The following is a 15,977-nucleotide window of genomic DNA, read 5'->3' on the forward strand; positions in this document are numbered from 1 at the left end:
CCCCAGGGGAAGTCACGAAGTCCCCCAAGTGCCGAGGTGGCCGTTGGGCACCCTGGGCTCAGCTGAGCGCTCAGGTCCCCAGGCAGTGTGCCTGGGAAGCTGGGCCCATGTGGGGGGTCCCAGCTAGTGCTGTGGCTGCTGGTGACTTGCCACAGGCCATCCAAGCTGCGTGTGGCCGAGGCAGGCTGGCGGCCCTGGGCCCCGGGGGAGACAGCCTGGGATGGGGGCCAGACTGGATGCGAGGAGCGGTGCGGAGTTCTGCGGGTGGTCTGCACCACTGCCTGCCCACCAGCTCTGCCGGGCCCTGGGAGCAGCTGCCACAGGAAAGTGATATCTCTGCTCCCTGGGGAGCAGGCAGGCACCCCCAGAGTGGCTCCTCCTTGGCATGAGGCAGGCAGCAGCTGGAGCACAGCGTGGCCCACCTTGGTGGGGGGATGCACGTGGCCCCAGGAGTGAGGGGCTTGCACGGTGAGCCTGGGGGATCGCTGCTCTGGCTGGCTCTGCTGGCGCTGGGAGGGGTGGAGGGGAGGTGTTTGCTTTGGCTTTTTGGCTCTGTTTGCACACCAACACCTTTGCGTTAAGTCCTGGGACAGAGCGACGCAGCACTGGCTGCTGCCAAGTTATTTGAGCACCAATTCCAGGTAGCAGGAGGCAAGTGGGGCGGAGCAGAGCCGGCCGGCGCTTGTGCTGGCGTGCACGTAGGGCAGCCTGCGCGCGGGTGAGCGAGGGCATCCCCCTGCCAGCTGATGTGGGGCTGCATGCCAGGGCATGGTGCGGAGCCCTGCAGCAGGCACTGCGCTAACCTGCTCCCTGCCTGCCAGCCCAGAGGTAGCTGTGGTGCTCTGCCTTGCCTGCCTTGCCCTGGGGTGCACCTCTCGCTGCACTCGTGGCTGGGCTGGCACTGCAGCCCCTCTCTGGTGGCAGCAGCGAGGGTCGCTGGTGTCCCAATGTGGGCAGTGGATGGCTTTCCTCACCTGTGACTCGGTTTGTTTGTCTGGAGAGCAGACGGGCTGGGAGTCTGGCGAGGAGGTTGGTTTAGGAGCAAGGCTGCAGCGCTGGGGCTGTGGAGTGCTCTGTGGGACAAAAGCACTTCTTGGGAGCTGCTGACCTGCTGCCAGGGGTGCTGCTGCCCTCCCACAGCAGTGTGGGTGCCGACATAAAATACAGCCAAAACACTAGTCTGGAAAAAAAATTGTTTTCTTTTTTAAAATTTTTTTAATTGCACTTTTAGCTATTGCACAAAAATTAATGTGAGCCGATTGTTATTATTTTCTCCTTGCTGCGTTGCGTAGTCGGTGGCCACAGTGCCAAGCTAGTGCCTGGAAATGATGTAAAACCACGAGCTCAGCGTGCAGCTTGGGGAGCCAGAGCGCTTCTTCCATACCACGTGCTGGGGCAGGTCGGCTCTCCGGCCGGTGTCCTGGCCGCATGTGCCTGCACAGGAGTCCGGCACCCTTCCACCAGGGGCCTGGAGTGGGGCAGCCTGTGCGGGACCCTCCAAGCTAGTGATGGGGGCTTACGGAGTGCCTCCATCACCTGCATTTTGGGCATGTCCTGCCTCGCCCCTGCACCTCTCAGTGCAAGAGGAGGGTCCCGGACACGCATGCCATCCTGCAGCCGCTGGGGTGAGCGCCAGAAAGCAAAATGCTGCCTATTGCTTTAAGTTCCCTTGCCGGCCATGGAAGGGTTTTTAATTTTTTTTTTCTCTTGCGCTATGAATGGGTTTTGCTGTAAATTATAGCTTTGCACACATTCCCTCGGGCCGAGGAAAATAACCTCTGCCGAAAAGCCAGCCTGGATTGGTGACTGGCTCCCCCTCTCCACTCCCTAATTGAAACCAAATGTGCAAGATGTAGGATTGTGGGATTTCTGGCTGGCTCCCAGGAATCCGCAGAATGCGAATGCGCTCCCAGAGGCATCTTGCATCAGCCCAGGGAAGTTCGCTCCTCGCCTGGCTCCCCGGTCCCGGGTGAGGGGCGAGGAGCCCGCCCGCCCGCCGCTGCCTCCCCGCTCGGGTGAGTTGTTCTTGGACGCATGGGGAGGCATTCGCCCCTCTGGCTTTGGGATTTTGGCTGGATGTGGGGTTATCTATGCTCTACAGTGGAGCCTGGGTGGAGGGGCTGGGGTGCAGGTCTACCTGGGAAGGGGCCGGGGCAGCAGCAGAGCAGTGTCCCCAGCCAGGGAGGTGACATTTGGCCCCTTCTCTCCATTTTTCTTCCCCCACTGCCAGCGATTCCCCCTGTGCCTTGTGCCAGGCTAGCGCTTCCTGGTGTCCCTTCTCAGCTCCCGCCTGTGTGTCTGTTGGCAGAGCCAGCAGCAGTGCTGGCCAGCCAGAGAGGCCCCGCTGTCCCCAGCGTCCCCCAGCCAGGCACCAGTTCACACCTGGGAGGGGGACACAGGGCCACCAGTCTGGTGCTCCTGAGCACCCTGGCCCCCATCCTGGTGCTGGGGACCTGCTTGTGGCTTCCCAGCCCTGCGCTGTGGCAGAGCAATGCTGTGCACCGTGGCACAGTGTCATGGAGGAGGAGGAGGGCTGCAAGTTTTTGGCTGGCGGGGGTGCTTGCTGGGTGAAACACCCATAGGACCATGTGCCCAGGCCCTACTGCCATGGGCTGTGCTGCTAGCAGGTCTCTCTGGGGCAGCTGGCAGCCATGGGGACGTGCCAGTCGCAACTTGCAGCCTGTGCAGCTGTGATGCCTCTGGCTGAGCTGGCCAGCCTGTGGCTGGGGAGGCACTTGCCGCTGCAGAAAATGGGGCTGCATCCAGCCCAGCGAAGGTCTAAAATGGCATTTTTTGAGACAAGGGGGACTACGGGTCCCGACATGCTGCGCTGCGCTCCCGCTGAGACTGTGCCAGTGGCACGGCATGCTGGGGGCTGTAGTGCCAACTGGGGTGGGGGTCCCAAACCCCCTTGCCGAAACACCTCATGCCTTTGGATGTGGTCCAGGGTCACAGGGAGCCTCTTGCTGCTCAGAAACATTCCCTCTAGCGTGGCCTCGGTGTTTCCCGCCTGCCTGCCACTCCAGCAGAAGGGGAGCCCCTGGACCCATGTGAGGATGGGGGCTCTGCAGTGGGAGCCCTGGCAGCCCTGGGAGACCTGCACCCAGGACGTGGCGTGCACAGGGGTTGCGGGCTGCTGACGTCCAGTCCCCTCCCCATGGATGATGCTCCTCCGGTGCTGGCAAGGATGCCAGTGCCCACCTGGGAAGCGAGCTGGGGACTTCACCAGCCAGTGCGGGCTGGGAGTGAGAGGGCCCACAGCTCGGGTGGGATTTGCCTCTAAACAAATGTGGATTCAATTTTTTTCTCCACTAATTTTCCCTGGTGATTTCAATAGAATAAAAGGGGAGGAAATAAAAAGGGGGGAAAAAAGCAGTGGCTGAGGGAAGCTCCCAAGCCCAGGAGACGCCAGGGAGGAGCTCCAAAGATTTTTTACACTAAAAATTTCCAGTGATTGAAAATTTTCAGCAAACGCTTTCAGACAAAATGTTGCAAAGCCATCCCTTTTGCAGGGCTGGTGGAATAAAAATGATTTCCAGCTGGGTTGCCAATACTGCTTGGCCGATTTGCCCGCGCGTCCCTTAGCCCCCAGTCTCGGTGCCTGAGTCATCATCTCCCCACTGTCTCCCAGCCCTGCTCCCCTAGGAGCGATGAGCACTTCACAATGGCTGCGTGGGGATAATTTCCCTATATTAGACTAAATGTAAATGCATTCCCTGTGGGAGATTATGGCATCTGGTATCCTGGTGCTTAAAGAGTTTACTCAGCCTGAAAGAATAGTGGGAAAAAATATCCCTGGATGTTTTTTGGAATGCAGAAGGAAATTGAGATTTTAATGTTGGGGGAACTGGCCATCATCAAACACAGAGGCCTCATGCATGCGTCTCAGCAATACAGCTGAAATTCTCAGTTGCAACTGAGTGAGTTGCAACTAACTAAACTTTCCCAGCTGGGAACAGAAAAAAAGCAACCATGTATGTGCTTTTCCAAAAAAATATTAGGAAAAATAGGGGGGAAAAACCCACCCTAATTCCAGGTGTTTATTTGTACCTCCTGCAGAGCTTGTGATGTTTAGCAGAGACCCCCAGGGCATCCAGCAGTGCGCTGCTGGGTGCAGAGAGCATCTAGCAGGGTGCAGCTGGCAGCTCCCAGGGCTTTGCACTCCCCTTGCGTGCTGGCATGGTCACCCCAAGCCTTCCTTGCTCCTGCTGTGCCAAGCCCCGGTTTTGCCAGTGAGCAGGGCCGTATCCAGCACCTTCCAGCTGGGCTCCACAGGATGGGGGCATCTGCCATGTGGCAGCCAGTTCAGGATGGGTTTGGGCTTTCTCTTGGTGTTGGGGACAAGGCTGTGGGTCCCTGTGTGTGATAGGTGCAGGGGCACAACCAGGCGCCCACCTGCAAGGTGCTGGGCCAGCTCAGCAATCTGCCAGTCCAGCCCAGACATGCCTGATATGGCAGGGCTCAGCTGGGATTTACCCCAGTACTCAAGTGCAGTCAGGTCCCATTTGGCCAGGAGCTATGGTCCCTTTATCCCCCAGGGCAGTCAGTCGTCCCTGCAAAGATTAATGAGCATGTAAAATAATAAATGAGCATGTAAAATAGACTTTTTTAATAAAAAGAAGACTGATCTGCATCCAGTGCTTGTGTGAAGGGCTCTCCCAGGTGGACAAATGTCCCCTTGGCAAATAAGGGGAAGGGGAACTGGGGTGGAGGGGTGGCTGGTGATGTTTAGGGGACGGTGGGTTTCTCCACCCAGCACTGAAGTCTCTAGTGCATCCCCTGGCCTGGTGCCATGCTCCATGGCACTTCCGCAGAGATGAGTAGGTGCAGCAGGAGCTGCATGGGCTCTGGGGGCTCCTGACAGCCAAGGGCTAGCAGGGTGACGGCTGCTGCCCTATGAAGTGGCTGTAGCAGCAGTGCTAGCTCCGATGGCGGGCATGCCGTGGGGTTGGGGCCGGGGGTGGATCCCCTTGTGCCATGGGCTGTGCGCTGCTCCGAGGAGCCTTGCCAGGACCCCCAGGTCCCCCCCAGCCCCATCCCATGCTCCCCCGGAGGCAGCGGGTGCAAGCTGGCTCCCATGCCCTGTGTCACACCTTTCTGTGTCACCCATGCCCCTGAGATCTGCTCTGCCATGGAGACCTGTCACACTAAATACACTGTAAATCTCGGGTGATTATCTGCTATTATCTCTCCCGAGCCAGAAGGCAGGGAAACCGCGTGTTGCAACGTGCTATTATTTTGTTATATGACAGGGTTGTGCAACGTCTTGCTTTCAAAGCCAATCCAAGGGCGGGTGGCCCGGCCGGAGCCTTTCTGCCCATCAGTGGAGCCGGGCGGCGCCGGCCCTGAGCAGAGCCCTGGGATGTTCATGCAAGTCCCATGTCTGGCTCCAGGGATGTAGCAGGGCTGTGTTACCTGCCTGTGCCGAGGCTGTATCTGCACGGTGTCATGACGCTGTGGCTCCCGGGGGCTGGTGGCAGAGGGGGTGGGACAGCAGGACCCCTTTGACCACAGTCACAGGCATGAGGCTTGGGTCTCTGTGCCTCCTTCAAGGCGTCTTGTGCAGGGGAAGCCCTCCTGGCCTCAGCCAGCTGCCCCAAACAGGACTGGCATTCCCGTGCAGCTTAGCTGCCTTGGACTGACAAGTCCTGGCTCTGTCTCTGCAGGACTCTGCAGGACTGCTGACATGCCTGCCCCTCCGAGAGCAGCTCTTCTGCTGCTGCTGCTGCTGCTGCTGCACATCCCACAGGGTGCGAGAGCCCAGGTCAACCCGGGTAAGTGAGATGGGGGCCAGGCGGCTGGAAGAGCTATGAGGTGTGTTTCGCTGGGCTGTGCTCATGCCAGGGCATCTGAGCTTGGGCTCACATCATCTTCACTATCCCTGGGACTTTCCCAGCTCTGGGAGCAGTGTGTGTTGGCCCCTCAGCCTCTGCCTGCCTGGGACACTCTGCTGTTCTGCACATGGCTCAGCCACTGCTGGTGACCCAGAAATCATCCTCCATGTGCCCTGGGCACGTGTCCTGGCACTGCCAGACTGGAGGGGCTTTGGGCTACAGGCAAAGTGCTGCAGCCGGAGCCCTGGGCTCTGAGTGGGGCCCTTCTCCACCAGGGGCTCATCGAGCCCATTCAGTTTTGAGGCTGCGGCGTGCAGAAGGGAAGGCACCAGGGTATTGTTTGCTGCTGCTGGGTCGTGCTTTCTTTGGCAGTTTCACAGCAAACCAAGGTTGGCTTTAGTGAAGTGGCTTGACTAGGTGCCTGGCTTCTGCTCACAAACCACAACACTGTGCTGGACATCAGCAAGAGAAGTTTGTTTAAATGTTTTTTTCTGCAGGGCTCAGCCCCCTTCCTGCACTGCAGGGATGGACATAGAGCCCAGGCTCCTTCAGCACATTAGGGTTTCCTTGGGGCATCCCTGTAACAAGACCCTTCAAAGGCTTCTTGAATTCATGGGAAGAGTTTGCTGGGTCTCAGGGAAGCAATCCTGTTTCTTCTGCAGCCATCCAGGCCTGGCAGCTTCGGCTTTGCCAGGCCAGGATGGTTATTACTTAAGGCAAAGGAGCTGGGCTGGCTCCATGCTTGGCAAGAATTAAATGGGAATTCAGTGGGAGCTGCACTCTGCAGAGCATCACAAGTGGGAGAGCTGGAGACGAGATGCTCCCCACTGTGCCAGTGCTCATGCTGAAGATGTGCCTGTCCCTCTGCCGGATGAGGAGGTGGTCCCTGTGGCGCAGGGACCCAGGGATGGGAGCCAGCTGCCATGTGGCACTGCAAGCTGGGACACGGGCTGCTTGTTGGTGCAGCACCAGGCGAGCTGGGGGCTGTAGGGGCAGGAGGCAGCCCCAGCGCTGCATCCTCACTTGGGCCCTGCTGCCTCAGTGTGGGTTTTTGCTTGGGGCGGTGTGCGGAGGGAGCGCTGTGGGCTGGAGCCGGTGGCCAGACAGTAAACATGGCCAAACAAGCCAGCCTTTCAGCAGCTCTCTTGGCAGCTGGGTGTGAAAAAATAACTCCTGGGAAGCGGTGTGGATGCGGTGCCGGGGGAACCGGCTCCTGCTCGGGGATGCAGCCTGCCTGCCACCCTGGGTACTTTTCCACTCACAGCCGGTGGGGGAGCAGGGCTGGTGATAGGAGCCACAGGACCAGCAGGGAGGGTGAGCACCCACCTTTGTCACTTGTTCCCTCAGACAAGTGGGGGGAGCAGCAGAGAGGCATGGCCAAGAACAGGTTGCTGTGGGTGGGATTTTTGTGTGAGCGGCCTCTAGACTGAGCCCTCTGGGTACCCCCAGAACAAGGAATGTGGGGACAGCAGTGCCAGCCCACGGGCTCTCCCCCACCGCAGCTGAAATGCTTGCCAGCAAGGCTGAAGGGGTCTGCGGGAATGGGGACCGGCTGCATCCAGCAGGCCTTGGAGCTCTGGCTCTTCTTGCTCTCAGCTTCAGTTCAAGCTGGGCTGGTATCCGCCTCTGGCCAGTGGCTCAATTTGCCAAGGCAGGTGTCTGCCTGTGTAGGACTGTCCTGTCATGCTTCATCTTCCCTCTGTAAACCAGAGGGATGGAGGCTGCTGCACCCGAGCTGCCTGGGCTGCAGTGCCTGCGGTGCTGTGGATATGTGCCAACCCCCAGCAGTGCCATGCCATATTTTGGCATGTAGGGAGGCAAGGAGGGATACCCGCTCAGCACCCCGCTGGTCTTGTTGCAGCGGTGTGCCGGTACCCCTTGGGAATGTCAGGCGGGCACATCCCTGATGAGGACATCTCAGCTTCCAGCCAGTGGTCTGAGTCCACAGCCGCCAAGTACGGACGGTGAGTGTGGGGACCCTTCTGTGACAGTCACGGCAGGGTCTGGGCTGCCACAGAGGGGCAGAAGGGGGCACAGGGCTGGTTTTGGCCACCTGTGAATGGCTCCTCCGCTCTGGGTTTGCAGGCTGGACTCGGAGGATGGCGATGGCGCCTGGTGCCCTGAGAGCCCGGTGGAGCCCGATGACCTGAAGGAGTTCCTGCAGATCGACCTGCGCGCCCTGCACTTCATCACGCTGGTGGGCACCCAGGGGCGCCATGCCGGGGGCCATGGCAACGAGTTTGCCCCCATGTATAAGATCAACTACAGCCGGGACGGCACCCGCTGGATCTCCTGGAGGAATCGGCACAGGAAGCAGGTGAGGAGGCAGTCAGGGGCTGTGCTGGGAGGCAGGTGGGGGCCTGCACCTGCCTGTCCCCACCATGCTTCTTTCTTGTCTCCAGGTGCTGGATGGAAACACCAACCCCTACGACATCGTCCTCAAGGACCTGGAGCCGCCCCTCATTGCCCGCTTCATCCGCTTCATCCCTGTCACCGACCACTCCATGAATGTCTGCCTGCGCGTGGAGCTGTATGGCTGTGTCTGGCTGGGTGGGTGGCATGGTCCTGTGCCCTTCCCTGTGTCCCCAGAGCCCGGCTGTGGGGCCATCTGTCTACTGGGGACTGTTTGTCCCACTGGGGGCCAGCAGCAACCTGGGGCTGGCAGGGCTCACTGGCAGTGGGGTGTCCAGCATGGGTAGCTGCTCACCCTCCACTCTCCACAGATGGGCTGGTGTCCTACAATGCACCGGCTGGGCAGCAGCTCATCCTTCCCGGGGGCACTGTCATCTACCTGAATGACTCGGTGTACGATGGGGCATTCGGGTACAGGTAAGGACCAGGGGAGCGTCCACATGCGATGGGCACCACACCAGGCAGGAGGGGATGGGGGTGTTTCTTCCCTGCATTTGCAGGTTGGCATGCTGATCCTCAGCAAAGCAAATACTTGGGGTCTCCCCAAAGCGGGGGACATGGCCATCTCTGGGAGGATGCACATGGCTATGGGGACAGCATGTTGGGGGCAGCACCCCCAGCCCTTCCTTTGGATTTGCACTAACTGTCCTGCAGCCTTTTCCAGAGAGAATCTCAAGAAGCACAAAAAAATTACCCTCCCAAATTTCCCAGGGGCTGCAGGAAGCTGCTGGGGCGGGGGTGGTGCCAGGTGCTGGCAGGTTTATGGGGTCGGCTAGAGTCACATTCCCTTTCCCCCTCACACCTGCCAGCATGACGGAGGGCCTGGGCCAGCTGACAGATGGGGTGTCGGGGCTGGATGACTTCACGCAGACTCATGAGTACCATGTCTGGCCGGGCTACGACTACGTGGGCTGGCACAATGAGAGCACCACTGGGGGCTATGTGGAGATCACCTTCGAGTTTGACCGCATCAGGAACTTCACCGCCATGAAGGTCCGTGCATCCCCCTGCCCTGTCCCTCGTCCCTGTCCCCTGCCATGGCTGTGCTGACAGGCTGCCCCACAGGTCCACTGCAACAACATGTTTGCCAAAGGGGTGAAGATCTTCAAGGAGGTGCAGTGCTACTTCCGTGCCGACACCAGCGAGTGGGAGCCCAGCGCTGTCTCCTCAGTGCTGGTGCTGGATGATGTCAACCCCAGCGCCCGCTTCGTCACTGTGCCCCTGCTCCACCGCATGGCCAGCGCCATCAAGTGCCAGTACTACTTTGCTGACACCTGGATGATGTTCAGCGAGATCACCTTCCAGTCGGGTACCCACCACCATGATCCTCATGGTGACCAGACCCCACTGTGGTTGGGTTGTGGAGGGAATGGGGCTGTGGGGCACCCATGCCCTTCACCCTGATGGTCTCCTCTTCTCCCTTGCCAGACGCAGCCATGTACAACAACTCGGTGGCCCCCCCGGAGATGCCCATGGTCCCCACAACTTATGGTAAGGCATTGAAAAGCACACTGCCCTGATCTGGGCAGGGGCTGGGGGTCATCTCCCTGTGGGGTGATGCTCTGAGGGGCTTTACCCCATCCAATGGACAAAAGGGGCATGGGCTCTCCCCTTGCCCTGGTGTGACCAATTCTTTTTCTTCCCTTCTCCTGCCAGACCCCACGCTCAAGGTAGATGACAGCAACACACGCATCTTGATCGGGTGCCTGGTGGCGATCATCTTCATCCTAGTGGCCATCATCGTCATCATACTGTGGCGGCAGTTCTGGCAGAAGATGCTGGAGAAGGTGGGCAAGGGTGGGGCGTCTGGCAAGGTGCCCCAGGGTGGTGGGCTTGTCCTACGCAAGTTCTGCTGGGAGCTCAGCATGGGGAAAGCAGGGTCTCTGCGGGGGCTGATGCTCCCTTCCCCTCCTCAGGAAGGTTGTGATATGCACCCACCTCCCAAGCAAGGGAATTTAGCTAAGCAAGGTGGTGACTTTAGGACCTGCCTGCTTGTCTATCCCTCTGTCCTGAAGCTGGGCTGGGAAAAAGGAGCCCAAGGGGGTCTCACTGCAGCCCCTGGCTAACCAAGGGCAGCCACAGAGGTGACGGAGCCAAACTCTTCTCCATAGGGGCAGACAGTAGAAGGGGGGAAAATAAGGACAAATGTCTTCTCCAGGCAGGTGCTGCAGCCCTGGGACAGGGCACCAGAGAGGGGGGCTCAGGGCTGGGCATGGCCACAGTGCCATGGAGCACAGGAGACCCAGTCCCACCAGTCCTGCGGAGATCCCCTGTCCTAGCTCTTTTCTGCCTTGGCCCCCTCTCGCAGGCATCACGGAGGATGCTAGATGACGAAATGACGGTCAGCCTCTCCCTACCCAGCGAATCCAGCATGTTCAACCACAACCGCTCCTCCTCCTCCAGCGAGCAGGAGTCCAGCTCCACCTATGACCGCATATTCCCTCTGGGACCTGATTACCAGGAGCCCTCCCGCCTGATCCGCAAGCTGCCTGAGTTCACCCCAGGGGAGGAGGACACGGGTGAGAGTTGGGACACCCTGCGTGCTGAGAGCGAGCCATGTACTCATTGGACCATGTACTGAGTCCAGTGCAGCCCCAGTCCCAGCTTTTGGCCAAGTTCCAAACATTTTGGCACAAAAGCAGGGGGGGAATGTTGCACGACCTCCTGCACATCCCGCTCAAAGGTCACACAAAACCTGTGACCAAGAGCAATCGCTGGTGTCCACACCAGGCTGAGCTGTGTCCCCATCACTGTCCTTGGGATGCTCTAGCATCCCTTTCTCGGTGATCCAGAGGTCAGGCATTGATCCTTGCTCATCTGGTGCTTGGGGCTGGGACAGTGCATTTATCAGTGATGGGGAAGGAGTGCAGCAGCCTGCAGTCTCTGCAGGAGCCCAGCCATGCTGGGACAGCACGGGAGCTCTGGGGAGGACAGGGATGGAGAAGCTGGTGACTGGAGCACAAATGTGCCCTGGGGAGTGGAGGGTGCAGGGCAGGACACCCATGGCAGGGCTGGCCCCACTGTCTCCCCAGCAGGCTGCAGTGGCCCTGTGAAGCCATCCCAGGCCAGCGTCCCCGAGGGCGTCCCCCACTATGCCGAGGCTGACATCGTGAACCTGCAGGGCGTGACGGGCGGCAACACCTACTCGGTGCCAGCCCTCACCATGGACCTGCTCTCGGGCAAGGATGTGGCTGTTGAGGAGTTCCCCAGGAAGCTGTTGACCTTCAAGGAGAAGCTGGGGGAAGGCCAGTTTGGGGAGGTGAGTGGGAGCTGGACCCGCTCTGAGCAGGGCTTGGGCAAGGCTTTTCCCAGTTTGTGGGGGTCACGGGAGGCTGTCAGTCAGCAGATGTAATGGCTGCCCATCACCCCCATCCAGGTTCACCTCTGTGAAGTGGAGGGGATGGAGAAGTTCATGGGCAAGGACTTTGCCCTGGACGGCTTGGACGCCAGCTCCAACCGCCCCATGCTGGTGGCTGTGAAGATGCTGCGAGCGGATGCCAACAAAAATGCCAGGTATGGGGCTGGTGGGTGCACTTGCCCTGGCATTGCTCCCTTTGCACAGAGCACCCCCAGGAAAGCCAGGATGCTTGGAAAGCATCCCTTGCCTCTGGAAGCCAGGCACTTGTACAGTTGGACGACCACATGTCTGAACTGTCTGGAGATGCTGGGCTGTTGTGATTCAGGACTCTAGGTCCTTGCTGGTCCTAACCAGCTCCCCAGCACCCATCTACTAGCCGAGTCCACTCCACAGCTGGGCACAGATCAGCCCTGAGCTCTCCCTCATGGTCCTCAGTCCCAGGGGAGGGGACCCATGGGTCCTTGCGAGGCTGAGGCGGGTGGGTGGCACACTCAGCTAGTATGTGTGCACCTCCATGCCTCTCTGGGTCTGTCTATCCGTTCTGTGTGGTTTCTGTTCCGGAAAGGAACGATTTTCTGAAGGAAATCAAGATCATGTCGCGGCTGAAGGATCCCAATATCATCCGGCTGCTGGCAGTGTGCATCACGGATGACCCCCTGTGCATGATCACAGAGTACATGGAGAATGGAGACCTCAATCAGTTCCTGTCCCGCCAGCAGGCAGGCAGCCCCCCTGCTGGCCATGCGGCCACCGTCAGGTAGCGCTGCCTGGGGCTGGCAGGTCTACCTGCTCTAAGCACCCTGCCCGGCTGTGGGGCACCCCACTCAGGGCCGTGTACCCCCTGGCTGCTGTCCTGCCTAGTGCCTGAGTCCTCCCTTGTCCCCCCTGACAGCTACAGTGACCTGCGGTTCATGGCCACCCAGATCGCCTCTGGCATGAAGTACCTCTCCTCCCTCAACTTTGTGCACCGAGACCTGGCCACACGCAACTGCCTGGTGGGGAAGCAGTACACCATCAAGATAGCTGACTTTGGCATGAGCAGGAATCTCTACAGCGGGGACTACTACCGCATCCAGGGGCGGGCAGTGCTCCCCATCCGATGGATGTCCTGGGAGAGCATCCTGCTGGTATGTGGGGGCTGGGGTCCTCTGATGGACAGTGCTCTGATGGACACTGTCATGGCCCTGGGGCTGTTCACAGCCTCTTTTCCTTGGGCTAGGGGGTGCAGAAGGGACGGGGAAGTCTCTCCCCTCTGGAGAAGCTTTGGGGTAAAGCATGCAGAAAGCAGGAGTGGTAGCAGCTTTTTGAGGAGGGGTGGGAAGGACTACAGTGGTCTTTGGTGCCCCAGTGCCCAGCCTTTAAGTGGGATGCTTGATATTTTCACACAGCCATGGTCAGACCTGGAAGAGGGAGCAGGGTTACTTTTTATCTTTGCAGGGAGCTCGGTCCTCACCAAGCCCCAGCTCTCAGAGCAGTCGCTGCAAGCCAGACCCGGAGCTCGCCAGACTCTGGCCCCAGGCAGAGAGCAGGTCTGCAGGACCAAGCCCCCCTCTGGGCCCAGGTCTGGAAGCTGAAGCATCCAGAAAGAGGTTTTGAACCCTGGGCACATAGGGCTTATGGAGCAGGATGGAGTAATGCCCGTGTCCAATCCCACTCTGCTCCCTTCGGTCAGGGCAAGTTCACGACGGCCAGTGATGTGTGGGCATTTGGTGTGACACTGTGGGAGACCTTCACGCTCTGCCGGGAGCAGCCCTACTCCCAGCTGTCTGATGAGCAGGTCATCGAAAACACCGGCGAGTTTTTCCGGGACCAGGGCCGGCAGGTAGGTTTGGGATGGGACAGGACAGGATGGGATGGGATGGGATGGGATGGGACAGGACAGGCAGCAGTGTGCCTGGGACACTGGGGGACCTGGGAAAAGGCTTTAGGGTGACCAGATAGTGATCTTGGCTATGGGAGAGTTATGGAGCCGGAACTCCTCTGGGAAGGAGTCCTGGTGAAGGGCCTGGCACAGCAAACCCTGTGCAGCCTGAGGCACCACTTGTCCACTGACACCACTGGGGGTTTAGTCGGCTGCGAGACACGAGCAGGTGTCCCCAGTCCCACCACAATCCCATCTTGGGGTCCCCTTGCCCCTGGACACACAGCAGCATGGCCCCTCACCCTGGTGCATGGAGAAATGGGGCTTCTCAGGAGCAGTTTACTTTTTGCTTTCCGTGCCAGTAACTCTCTCCCTTTGTCCTCTTTGCCTTTTGTTTTGAAGACCTACCTTCCCCAGCCTGCACTTTGCCCTGATTCAGTCTATAAGCTAATGCTCAGCTGCTGGAGACGGGACACTAAAGATCGTCCCTCCTTCCAGGACATCCATCGCCTTCTCCAGGAGTCAGCCAGTGAAGAATGACCCTTTGCTCCCGCCCCAGCCTGGTCCCCATCCTTCCCTATCCCCAGAGGAGCCCCATACGCAAACTGAAGCCACTTCACTCGGACTTAGAAATAAAACCCGGGCGACTGGTCTTGTTCTCATTGTACAGTGAAGCCTCAGAGGAAAACCCCAAGGGCAGCAAGGAGAGCCACGGCGTTGGACGACTTGGACCTCCCGCTCGCTTGCTGACCCAAGCCCAGGAGTGGCGCAGGCTGAGACGAGGGTTATTTATTGATGCAGCGTATTATTGGTGACGATGACTGGGACAGAGTGGCTTCTCTCCGCCAGTCAGAAGGGAGGAATATCAGCTGGACTTTCTCCATGAGGAAGCGCCTGGCCTGTGCACAGGGCAGGCACTGGGGAAGGGATGCATGTGCGTACGTGCCTGCTGAAGCAGGGACCATCCGGCAGCCACTCCCTGTTTGAGGAGAAGCCGCATGTTGCCACTAGCTCACTGCGGGCTGTGCAATTACAGGGCAAAACCAAAAACTCTCTGGACTTTTTGGGATTTGGACATGCTGCATGGAGGGGCAGGAAGCCCTGTCCCTGCCAGTCAGACCTCAGCTGCACAGGGAGAAGAGTGACGGCACTCTTGGCTCCTCACCCAGCTGCTGGAGTGGGCACTGTGCTCAGCTGTGGCTCCTGTGTCGGGCGGGGAGGAGCAGACATGTCAGCCCTGGTAAGAGGTGTGCCAAGGGGACCTTCTTTCACTGACCACAGCCACTCCAGAGCTGCTCAACTGCCCACGAAATGCATTTTGGATGCCCCGTGGGTGCTGCGTGGCAGCCGGCGGCAGGGTGTTAGCACCTTTCACCTCCAAGGGGAAATCTCCAGGTCCTCTTCTCCCAGGGTTAACCCACATCTTCACCTGCCATGAGAGGAATGCACATAGCAGAGCTTTCGCCAGCTGCTGCCCGATGCCCAAGCCTGCAACAGCCAGTGGGCATGGAGCAGCAGGCACCCTGGCTCTCAGCCCCAGTATCACAGCTTGGCTGAAGTGTCTGGGCTGGACTCTGCCACCCTGAGCATCCCCAGGAAGTCTGGCACCAGTCCGTACTCCCGGATCTGGCAGCTCTGTGAGCAAACTGGGCAGGTGTCAAAGCCACGTGCCCCCCCAGGAGCCCTGGCAGATTACCTGTCATGCCCCCAGATTGGACCCTCCTGCAGCTAGGCAGGAGGAACTTTGTACTTAGAGGGTACATGGACCCCTCCATACTTTTGTACTCATTAGTTCAGCACCATCAAGTCACGCGTGGCACAGTTTCCAGTATACTATTGCTAAGGCATGTATATATTCAGTAGATGCACCTATGTATAGGGGCAAACCCGCTGAAGAGACATTTGCTACGTGAATCTGGTTGCATGGTTTCCTTGCGGCACTTCAGGAGGCATCTTACCTCATCCAGGGGTGGGCACCCCTGGGAGCCTGCCTGGTACCCATGTGCCAGGGGGCTCTGGGGCTGCACTGTGTGCCCTGAGATGCTGTGTGGGGAGAGCCTGGGGGAGTGCACACAGGTAAGAGCGGAAGAGTTGGAGGAAGGATGCTCACGAGACCTGCTGGTTGACCCACACCAGTTGCCCATCTCCTTGGCTGACAGGGAGGGTGCTCTGAGGCTCAGCATCCACATCAGGAGATGCCAATGGGCAGGGACCGAGGCGGGAGGGGAGGGAAGGGATAGGAAGCTGTATTCTGTGCAGGGGACAGCTGGTCTCCCTGTGCATGGTCCTACTGGCTGCGGCAGGTGAGGTCTCCTCCCTGCTGCATGAGTAGCCTGCAGCAGGATGGCACTGTGCAGCTGAACCAGGAGTGAGGACAGGCTTTGTTCATGCCACGTAATTGGTACCCGCTTGCCTCTGCCCTCTCCCTGCTCAGGGTGCATCTTGGCCTCTCCCAGCCCTGCCTCAGCAAGCCGGGAGGTGGGAGCACTGCACTGGGTAGGGGCACGTCTGC

General features: G+C 59.3%; 1 protein-coding gene across 2 annotated transcripts; it reads left to right on the top strand.

Annotated features, from left to right (window-relative positions):
- Positions 1–1,602: 1,602 nt before the first annotated feature.
- Positions 1,603–15,387, top strand: DDR2 (discoidin domain receptor tyrosine kinase 2). 2 transcript variants are annotated; one of them, XM_064454715.1, is made up of 17 exons: positions 1,603–2,015; positions 5,667–5,774; positions 7,696–7,798; positions 7,920–8,151; positions 8,237–8,384; positions 8,558–8,663; positions 9,056–9,239; positions 9,312–9,555; positions 9,675–9,737; positions 9,903–10,033; positions 10,555–10,765; positions 11,282–11,505; positions 11,623–11,759; positions 12,170–12,361; positions 12,497–12,731; positions 13,277–13,426; positions 13,868–15,387. In XM_064454715.1, exons 2-17 carry the CDS (start codon positions 5,687–5,689, stop codon positions 14,003–14,005), a joined length of 2,586 nt encoding a protein of 861 aa, XP_064310785.1. In that variant the 5' UTR covers positions 1,603–2,015; positions 5,667–5,686; the 3' UTR covers positions 14,006–15,387. The 2 variants fall into 2 exon arrangements, with proteins under 2 accessions (XP_064310785.1, XP_064310786.1); XM_064454716.1 differs by having other exon boundaries at positions 1,841–2,015; positions 11,279–11,505.
- Positions 15,388–15,977: the final 590 nt, after the last annotated feature.

The sequence above is a fragment of the Phalacrocorax carbo genome, chromosome 6 (genome assembly GCF_963921805.1).
Source record: "Phalacrocorax carbo chromosome 6, bPhaCar2.1, whole genome shotgun sequence".
NCBI lineage: Eukaryota > Metazoa > Chordata > Aves > Suliformes > Phalacrocoracidae > Phalacrocorax > Phalacrocorax carbo.

Excerpts from the sequence above, each read along its gene's own strand:
- DDR2 (XM_064454716.1), top strand. The coding sequence starts at position 5,687 with ATGCCTGCCCCTCCGAGAGCAGCTCTTCTGCTGCTGCTGCTGCTGCTG. Across the intron at positions 9,738-9,902 it reads CATGGTCCCCACAACTTATG|ACCCCACGCTCAAGGTAGAT; the intron begins GTAAGGCATTGA and ends TTCTCCTGCCAG. Across the intron at positions 10,034-10,554 it reads GGCAGAAGATGCTGGAGAAG|GCATCACGGAGGATGCTAGA; the intron begins GTGGGCAAGGGT and ends CCCCTCTCGCAG.